The sequence below is a fragment of the Pteropus vampyrus genome, unplaced genomic scaffold, assembly GCF_000151845.1.
Source record: "Pteropus vampyrus isolate Shadow unplaced genomic scaffold, Pvam_2.0 Scaffold85, whole genome shotgun sequence".
NCBI lineage: Eukaryota > Metazoa > Chordata > Mammalia > Chiroptera > Pteropodidae > Pteropus > Pteropus vampyrus.
The window spans coordinates 5509967-5520400 of NW_011888866.1; the positions used below are offsets into that span (position 1 = coordinate 5509967).

General features: G+C 37.5%; 1 protein-coding gene across 4 annotated transcripts in view; it reads left to right on the forward strand.

The window, feature by feature from the left end:
• SLTM (SAFB like transcription modulator) overlaps positions 1–5143 on the forward strand; it is a 40708-nt gene extending 35565 nt beyond the window's left edge. For all 4 annotated transcript variants that reach the window (XM_023532557.1, XM_011363418.2, XM_011363419.2 and 1 more), the window contains exons 19-21: positions 97–238; positions 2122–2282; positions 4085–5143. In XM_023532557.1, coding sequence (XP_023388325.1) covers positions 97–238; positions 2122–2282; positions 4085–4193 — 412 coding nt within the window. In that variant the 3' untranslated portion in view covers positions 4194–5143. The remainder of the gene's footprint in view (positions 1–96; positions 239–2121; positions 2283–4084) is intronic.
• Positions 5144–10434: the final 5291 nt, after the last annotated feature.

Below are 10434 nucleotides of genomic sequence, written 5' to 3' on the forward strand. Positions count from 1 at the left end.
CTGATGCCTAGCTAGTGGTATGTAATGCATTTGGGTTTTAAAAAAAAAGTTATAATAGAATTTTGATCATATATGTTTTGGGGTTTTGTTTAACAGAGTTGAAAGGCCAGAACGATCTGGAAGAGAAGTTTCAGGACACAGTGTAAGAGGGGCTCCCCCTGGGAGTCGCAGTAACGCTTCGGGCTATGGAAACAGAGACGGAGACAGAGTCATCACAGACCGAGGAAGTGGAGCACAGGTAAATGCTTATGAAGGTTGATTCTGAACTCTTCAGAAATAATTTTAGAGGACTTACTTTGATGTGGCCTAGATATTTGGATTAGAATGATCGGGAGACCAGTTTCCTGTAAAAGATCTTAATATTTCTCATATTCTCCTGTCAGTTGAACATCAGTAGTATAAAGAAGTAGGATACTAGCCCTGTAATTCCCGTTCTGTTTTTTATTAAACTTACTGCTGAAATTTGAGAATTGTTGTATTTGGTAGATAAGCCTTCTTGATGACGTTAGTTTTATTTCTTTTTAAGTAACTGAGGCTTTCAAACTGTGTGGGAAATGTTTGGCTCCTACTTGAGTTTCTGTTTCACTTATTCTTTTTTTTTTTAAGTACTCTCCTTTCTCTCATACTTTAATGAGTAGCTTAAACAGGGGTCCCAAACTCCAAGCCCGCAGACAGATACTGGTCCATGGCCTGTTAGAAACCAGACCCCACAGCAGGAGGTGAGCGGCAGGTGAGGGAGCACAGCTTCATCTGTATTTGCAGCTGCTCCCCAGCACTAGCATCACTGCCTCAGCTTCACCTCAGATCATCAGGCATTAGATTCTCATAGAAGCACTGGTCCCTGTTGCCAGAAAGGTTGGGGACCGCTGGCTTAAACTGTAGAACTGAAATAAAACTTTTGTCTCTTTTTTGTTCTTTTATTTCTAAGGGTAGGTAAGTGGAATATTCTATATTTTTGCATCTTACCCTTTATTGATTTGAATCTTGTACAAGTTAATGAACCTGGGCAAAGTATCTTCCTCTCTTAAGCAACTATAATGAGCAAAAACCTTTTACCTAATTTGAAAGCATTCTCTTGGTGAAATACTGATACATGGATTGACTGCACATACAGAATATCATCTTAAATTAGATACAAAAAAGAATTCTGAAATGTATGTTTGTATCCATTCTTCAGCCTGCATTATACTCTGATGTTTTGTATTTGAATACATACTAGGTTTTATAAGAACATTTTTTTACTACTTGTTTAATCCCTTGGGCTTCCAGCTAGTACCACTATACGCTTTCCACTTCATCCAGAGCATGTATGAAACAGATTTGGGCCTGATAGCATTTTAAGCTTTAATGTTTCTAATAAGTAGAAATGTTCAGAAGATCAGTTCATTGAGCTGTGTTACCTGAACAGAACTTAAAGACTGGGTTTATAATCCAGATATTCTGCCTTACTTAGAGTAAAGTTTAAGGGCAGTCTCATAGACTAGCCCCCTGCATTCAGATATACTTTTAGGAAAGGTGTCCTGAGCAAGAGATCTTTCTCTCTCAAAAATTCTGTTTTTCATAATGTAAGTCTATAAGTTCTGCCAGTATTATCTCTCTAGGTACCTTTAGCTTTAATATCTGTAGACTGAGTATCATAACTTAACTCTTCTTAGCTCCTTGGTTCTATGCCTTTTTTTCTTTGAACTCAGTACTGTTTTTCATGGCTGTACGACCTTTTAAGAGCCATAACACTAACTAGTACTCTGTAAAATCAAGATGCCCAATCCTGTTTCTGTGTGCTGTGTACATTCTGATTTGTCTTCAGGTTTTGACCTCTCACCATGTCTTCTTACATATATACATATATTCAGGCTTTATATATAGATCCAGAAATATTCAAGTGTTAAAAAGTGCATGGGTGCTAGACGATGTAGAAATAGAAATTACAGTGCTGAATCATTTCCTCCATACCCTAACCTGAAGCCCCTCAGTGCAAGATAGATGGAAACCCTTTTTATTCATCCTTTTGTCTTCTCAGACATCTTACTGATTTGCTTCTGATTAAAGGCACACCAGCATAAGTAAATTGGTGTGAGGCTGAGGGTGTCATGACTTTCCTTTTAATATGCTGCTCTTTAGCACTATCCTGAAGAACGACATGTGGTCGAACGCCATGGACGGGACACAAGTGGACCAAGGAAAGAGTGGCATGGTCCACCTTCTCAAGGACCTGGCTATCATGATGCAAGGCGAATGGGTGATGGCCGGACAGGGGCAGGCATGATAAACCAGCATGCAAGGTATGTAACTAATCAGTTCAGACTTTTCCGCCAGCACACAGGCACACCTTTATCCTTTCCTTAAAGGTCATTATAGCTTCTGAGAGATTGGATTACACCAATCCTAGGTCTGACCAAACATTTCCCCATAGTACCTCAAAGTCTCCAGATTTTATGCAGGGCATCTGATTAATTTTTAATTTGTTTATATTCTTCATTGTAAATTAATTGATTATCATTCTTGCATATTGATCTAGATATAGGTATGTATATGTAAGTCTGTCAGAATCCAGTAGATGATGAACATTAACTTCAAGTTAGAACCATCTTCTTATTTACTACCTACCATTCCTAAAATTCCTGGAAAGGAAGAACACTGAAAGTATCCAGCTTCCTCTCTTTTCGGATAACTAGATAGCTTTTGGACATTCAGCTCAAAGCCTGTTCATATGTTAAGAGGCGAGCTTTATTTTCTCTTCACACCAATATTCATTGTGGCCCTTCAGCTGGCAAGTCTTTGTCCTGTCCCTCTCTTCCATGTCCTTTCTTTCTCATTCCCCTGTCTTAGAAGAAATACTGGCTTGGCTTAGTAACCCAAGTAACTACTATTGGTCACTTCTGCCATCAAGCTTGAGGGAGTGTTTATATTTGTGCCTGCACAGCCTCATCACTCATTCTGTCTTTGGTTTTAAAGGTCACTAGTGCCTTTGTTTCTTAATAAATATAGATTTCTTTATTTTCTTAATTCTCGAGCTTCTCATTGTTTAAGCACTATTTCCTACCATTGCTTTTCCATTTTTTGAGACACTGCTTTTTTTCTAATGCACCATAAATTTCTTTCTCCCTTTTAAAATTTCTTTTGCTGGCTCCTTCAAATGGTTGAACTTTGGACACGACTCTTTATTTTTAGCTCTATATGGTGATTTCCATGTAGATGCATAAATACAAGGTCACAGGCAAACTCATTCCTCTCCTGTTTCAGACCTCATGTCCCAGTTGTTGCCTCTAGCTTTTAATTTACCAGTGCCACTATGCATCTCATTCACCTCGACTGGAAAACCACAGACCTCATCTTATTATATCAATTTATAAGTGCGGTTCAGTTTTTTAAAAAAATATTTGTAATAGCTGTGCTTTATTCCTCATTTCAGCTTCTATCTGGTCTTCCCAAATTAGTCTTTTCCTGCTCCAGCAATCATGCTATTTCTTAATTTTTGTTATACCATTTACTTGCTCCGAAACCACAAGCAGCTTCTCTCGGTCACAGGATCTAATCCAGATTCCTTAGCCCGTTAGACCTTTTCTTAATCTGGTTTTATTCTCCTTAAAAGCATTTCTCTATGGGTTTTTATCTCCCAAATTTGTTGCAAGGTTTTTGGTGGGTCTTTATCACTCAGTACCTACTATGTTGCATTATACATATAAAAAAATTCTTGAATAATGTTTTCTAGCTCAAAGGTTCAAGTTCCTAGTTGATGCTGATCTGGGGACCACACTTTGATAACCACTGCTCCCGTCCATTCATATGCATACCATTAAGTGGCTTACTAAGAGGCAAATTTACCTACCCAAGTTCAAATCTTTCCTCCACTGTTTATTGGCTCTGTGATCTTGGACAAATTACTTAACCTCCAGATCTCAACTTTTTCATCCTTAAAGTGGTGTTAGTAATGGTATGTACCTCACAGGACTGTTCAAAACCATAAATTATTTAATATGGGTAAAGCGCAAAGAATAGTGCCTGATAAATTATAAGTACTTTGTAGATATAAACTAATTATTTGTTCTTTTGTTTGCTGACTTTTCTTTTAAACCTTTTTCAGTAATGCATCCCCAATTAATAGAATTGTACAAATCAGTGGCAATTCCATGCCAAGAGGAAGTGGCTCTGGATTTAAGCCATTTAAGGGCGGACCTCCAAGACGATTCTGAAAATTAACTCTCTGCCATGGTTTCAAGATAATTTATTGAAATCTCCTGTAAACTTTACTTGACTACTTACGAAGAGGACCTCTGACTTGCTTGAGAGTTCTGTCGGACTTTTCTTTTTTTCTCCTTTTTTAAAATTTAACATGATTGCTTTTCTCAATTTTGGAGAAGATGTTTAAATAGTTCTGTTGTAACTTTTAATAGTTTTGTGTATCATTCAACTTTTTTTTCTTGCAGCACCAAGACATTTGAAAAGATTGGAATTAAAACCATTTTGTTTAACGCTGTGTGAATATAAAGAGTAGTTTGCAGCTGTGTGGTAGTAGTTTAATTTGCGGCACTAGCTCTGTGGTATCAGGAACTAGAGTTACTTCTTGTCACCAAGCATTTTCAGCCTCCATTTTGAAGGCTGTCTAAGCTTAAAAAGTCTGCTGTCTAATTTTTAGAGAATAAGATTGTTCTTTGCATTTCTGAGTATTATGTAACCTATTTTTGCAGAAGGTACTGTTACATTAAGTGCATCTGTGTATCCTGGTTTTAAAAAATGTACTCTTTTTGAAATAAACCTTCATATTCTGTATAGTTGCTAAAGCGTTGAGAACCTTTTTAATTGTAAAATGAGAACTGATTTTCAGTTTAGTGTAGCAGCGCACTTGTTCAGGTTTGCATGGTATGAAGCCAAATAGATTAATGAAACCTTGGCCATGAGGTTTGTATCACTGAGGTTCTTAGACTGAGTTGTGCAGGTAAGTGCACTTTTAGGTAATCTGTACTGTTTGATGGATAAATTCCATCTCTGGGGATTATGTGGGTATTAATGTTTCCATGTTCCCAACTATGTTGAGAAATGGAAAAAACCCAGGTTCTAGATTGGTGAATCAGTTGGGTTTTGTAAATACTTGTATGTGGGAAGGCATTGTTGTCGCTGTGAAAATAAAAATCCACACCTGGAAGTGTATGTGTCTTTGTTTCCAGCACTTTAGGTATTAGTCGTCCAGCCCTTTCTGGAGTTGAACCCAAAGTAATTGACTAGGTTTAGAGTTATAAAACGGTAGTTTTTTGGTCTTTTGTTCCTAGGAAATAAGTCTGCCTTTGACTGTTCACCTTAGTAGCTTGGCGTTCTGTTGAAATGTTGGCAATTTCACCACTAATCTTATGGCTTTTTTTTTTTTTAAGGCATCTTTTCTAGGAAAGCCATTCAAGGTAAATTATGAATACTGCTTCTTAAAGCCTCCAGTATTCCTTTATATAAATCAGTGATGAATAATCCAAATGGTCTAGCTTAGCGGTCCCCAACGTTTTTGGCACCAGGGACCAGTGCTCCTATGAGAGTCTAAGGCCTGATGACTTGAGGTGGTGGTGCTAGCGGCTGCAAATACAGATGAAGTTTTGCTTACCTGCCACTCACCTCCTGCTTTGTGGCTCAGTTTCTAACAAGCCACGGGCCAGTACCGGTCCATAGCCCGGTGGTTGGTGACCCCTGGTCTAGATTCTTGGTAAATTAAGCAGTCTGTATGTTCTTACAGACTGAAAGATGGGAACAAAGGATTGCTGAGGTCAACTTTTGATTTGAGGAGTCTGTGTAGAACTTGCAAATGTTACTGGGTAGATATGGTTGTGCCCAGGAGATGGCTCAGACTTCCAAGTGCTGTTGGCAGGCATGTACCCTGGTCTTGGGCCCTTTGGGGAACTGGCACTTGCTGTATTGCTCTGGATTTCATAACCTTTTCTGCCCTTCCCAGTTCTACAACTGTCGGGAGCAGGGGTGTGTGTGTGTGTGTGTGTGTGTGTGTGTCTATTTTATTACCTCATTCCCACACTTTGTAGAATAGCACAGTAGAATCCTCAGCATGGGGTTGAACGAACTTCAGCTCTGCATCTCTTTGCGACTTTGGGTCATTATGTCGCTTCTAGTCTGTTTCCTCATTTGTAGAGTGAGACTCTCACAAGGGATTTCACATTTGCTAACTTGCTAAGCACTTTGTATGCTAGGCAATGTGCTAAGCATTTTAAGTGCATTTGCTTGCCTAATACTCAGAAGAATTCTGCTAGCCATAGGTAACAATTACTGTCCCACGCATTTTTCAGATGGGTATCTGAAAAATGACCTGCTCTTGAAAAAGCTATACCGTAGCAACCTGAGGAAACTATAATTAACTACGTTGTCTATGGACTGTTGTACTCATTAGTGTAAGTGTAGAAAAATTGGAGCAAATCAAAGATCCAGTTTTCTGACAAAACTACCTTCTGAAATGTTGGCATTGCGGTTGGGAATACTCTCAAGATTTGGGGGCACCAGTTAGTAGAGATCTGGCTGGCTAAGGTTCAGTAGTGAAAACCAAGTTTAGAGATTTTATAAAGGAAGATAGGTCTCTTAAAACCAAAAGAGAGGAAATTTTGGTATTCTCCATATACTGGATGAGCAATCTAAAAGTTTCACCGTAATGTAGAAGGTTTCAGTGATTTAGGAGCAACAGATACAGTAGTTCAAGAAAGCTTGGGCAAGACACTGAAGTCAGAAATGATACATACCAAAAATAATTGTAAAAGAAAAAAGCTTCAGAATTACAAGAAAAAAATTCTAAGCTCCTAAATATGTAAAGTTAAAAGAAAATTAAAAATCCCTTCTGCCTGAATTTATAGCCCTTGCTAGATTGTCACGTAACTCAGTAGCTGCATACTTAAGCCAGTCCCAACAAATACTTACTGGATCCTTATGGGGAAAAAAAGTCAGATCACTTGCATTCTTTATAAAGAACCTCATCTAATCCAACTCATAACAAAAGGTGAATCTTACCCAATACCTCCAATGAATGCTTGATTAGCATTCCTCTCAAGCACTTCTAGTTTAACATGTTCAATTACCCACCCGCCTACCCCCAAATAGGCTAATCCTCATAAATATTTAGGTTCTGTTCTCAAGTCAATAAGGCAACTATACATAAAATTTTTTCCTACATCTCTTAAAATGTATTAGTCAATAAATACTGCTTATTTTACCTGAAACACTATTTTCTAAAATCCTTAAGTGCTTTCTATAAGATAAGCTATTTTTCTCTTTTCTGCTATACTCAGGCTTAAGGATCAGATTTCATATAGTTAATTTTCACTTAAATATTCCGTACCAATCACTTTATATCTACACCACCACACCTCATTATTTTTCTCTGCTTTAAACCCTCTTAATATCTTTCCATCTCGGAATAAATGCAAAGCCTCTGGGGTGCCCTACTTGCCTCCTTGCCTCCTCTTCGTGCTCACTTTGTTTCTGTCATATTGATCTCCTGTTTCTTGAATACAGCATCCCATCTCTAGCCTTTGTATTTGATGATTCCTCGATGTGGAATGCTCTTTCCCCAGACATCTGCATATCTCCAGATCTTGGCTAAAGGGTGATTTTCTCAGTGATGCCTTCCCTGATACTTAAAACTGTCACACTCTTACTCCACCCTCAGTATTCCCCACTCCACCTTCCTATTGGACCTACTTATTATCTCTTCCTACTCAGATGTAAGCTCCAGGAGGATAAGTTTTTGTCTTTTTTTTTTTTCCCCACACCCACATACCCACAACATCGCACACAGAAGACACACAAAAATATGTGGAAAAAAGAAAAACATGGAGAAGACACAAAATTTATACAACAGGGGTAGAGGCACAAAAATCGGAGAAAAATGTCTCGGGGGGCTCAAAAAAGGGTCTCTATTTTATTTTGAAATTGCATTGATGTAACAAACACTTCTAAGATTGATTATTTATGAGTAACAGTATCTACTGAAAATTAAGGTGAGGACTTGGCAATGTCACCCCTTGTGGCAGCCCCCAGTAAAAAAAAAAAATAGGACTATTTAGGGACAGACTGCCCAGAATATGAGATAGTCCTAATTCTGGGGCTCTCACTCCCTGAGGGGAGATACCTGCTTAGGAAATCACCTTTGCCCCAGTGCCATGCTCAATCATATTTTGCTTCTCACTTGGATTTGCCAGCAGGGTTAGGAAACAAGTATGAAAGATCAGTAGTTAAATTTTCATCAGTTTATTGGAGACTAAGCCCAAGCAATAACTAGTCATTTGGATGGGGACAGTTTTCTTTCTCTTAATAAGTTTCTAGTGACCATCAACATATTAATTCATTAATTTATCATTATATTCAGTCAAGCATTTGGGATATGAACAGGAAACATACTGTGACAAGATAACGGTGCATCCCTCTAGTATATGATAAGATTAAAAATTTAGAAAACGTAAGGAACAGCCCTTTAAAATATACTAGCTTTCCTAAAACTATTTTATACCTATTAGTTTATTTAAATACTTCCTGGTCCCTCTTGTTCCTAGCTCTCTGGTCTCAGAGAAAGGCAGCCTGATTGGATCTATGCCACCTTGTGTACATCTCTTCACTACCACTAAACTACTCTAATAATTCAAACTTGGGCCAGATTACATTACAGGGAAGGCCCTCACTTCTGGAACAACTTGCGGGGTGGTCCAGTCTAAAGATCATAGGCTTAGGAATATACAGGAATTGGGAGTTCAAAGGCCAGTTGTGCAATTTACTAGAAGTGTGCAATTATGGGCAATTTATCCATAGGTCTAGGATACTAAGAGCAGCTTGTCTTACCTGGCAGGGCTGTTGTAAGGATTTAAACGGGAAAATATGCGTGGAGTAGTGGAAAAATTCCACTCGTTATTTCTCTTGGCAAGTTATGCCTTCTGGTTTTAAGACAAAAGAAAAACTTTATTTGTAAAGGTTGCTGGTGAAATAGAGAACTGGTAACAGCTGTTGTACAGGACAAAATCTAAGGTCTAACTGGATGAGATAAGGCTGCAGTTCTCAAGCCTGGGCCCTAACCCCAAGCATTCATGAATGGGGCGTAGGCATATTTTCCCACAAAAGTTTCCCTAGAGGATTCCATATGTACAACCAGGTTTGAGAATCACTACAGAGATAAAGCTCAGAGTAGGTAGGACCAAATGTCCTTTGAAGAGCAGCTGGGAATTTTAGGTAGTAGAATTTTCCTTATCACTGCTTCAACGCATGTCGTTTAGTTTTAGAAACCCCGTCTTATGCCAGTGGGATGAAATGCTCTGATTAATGTAATTTTCTAGGTAACTGATTATTAATAACTCGATATAGTTGAACCATTTGGGGTGGGGGAAGGGGAACCTCTACATCAGCTTTAGGCACTTGTGTCCAGAGCTTTGAGAATTGTCCTGGTTGAGCTGTGAAATATTAATAGTATATTATTTAGATAAGCAGTACTTTTTTTTTTTCATCTTATTAACTAGAGCATCACCCTTGAAAAGGGTTTAGAACGGTTATAGCCAGACCCAAGATTAAGAAATGAGATAAAGAGTTAGAAGGTCTTGAGTCAGACTGATCCTACTATCTGGAGCATGTAATTTAACCTTTATGGATTCCGATTTCTTTATCCATAGTTTTATGACCTTATGATTCCTACTGTCTAACATAATAAAAATTCAAAGTATAGGAAATTGATCATTCTAATCAATTACAGGAAACTAAAGGGAAAAAAATCTTGTCGCATAGTAAGGTAACTAATATTTCAAGCTTACTATGTGTCAGGCTTGTTAAATGTCATCACAGAAGTTACTATTAATTGACCACCTACCATGTGCTAGGCATTGTACAATTTACACACATTAACTCAGTTTTAACAACAAACTTATGATTAACATGTAGGTACTATTATTATTTGCAGTTTACATGTGTGACTAATAAGGAACAGTTTGCCTCAAATCATAAAGATAGCATGTGATGGAACCAAGACTCAAACATAGGTACATACTTATAAGAACATCAAGCCATTTCATCCAGTAGAATATGACTAGTAGAATATATAATATATTTGATACCACAGTAACATATCCTCCATAGGACAAATTTAACTTCTGTATTAAGCATTTCCTTTGTTTTTTTCTTTAATTTTAAAATAAAGTTTTTAAAAGATATGACAATTTGGTAAAATATTTTTGTATCAACAAATTTGCACTTACCAAGCAAAACTAATTATACTTTCTAGTTTTCTGTTTAACTATTTTAAAAACTTAAACATAAAATCTCTAAGTGGGCACATAGAATGACAGAAATGAAGTACCTAAAGTTCCAGTTTTTAGTGTATGTGTCATATATTTTGCTAAATTTATATCTAAGTAGTTATCTTGTTTGATGCTATTATAAATGGAATTTTTAAAAATTCAGTTTTCAACTGTTCATTGCTAG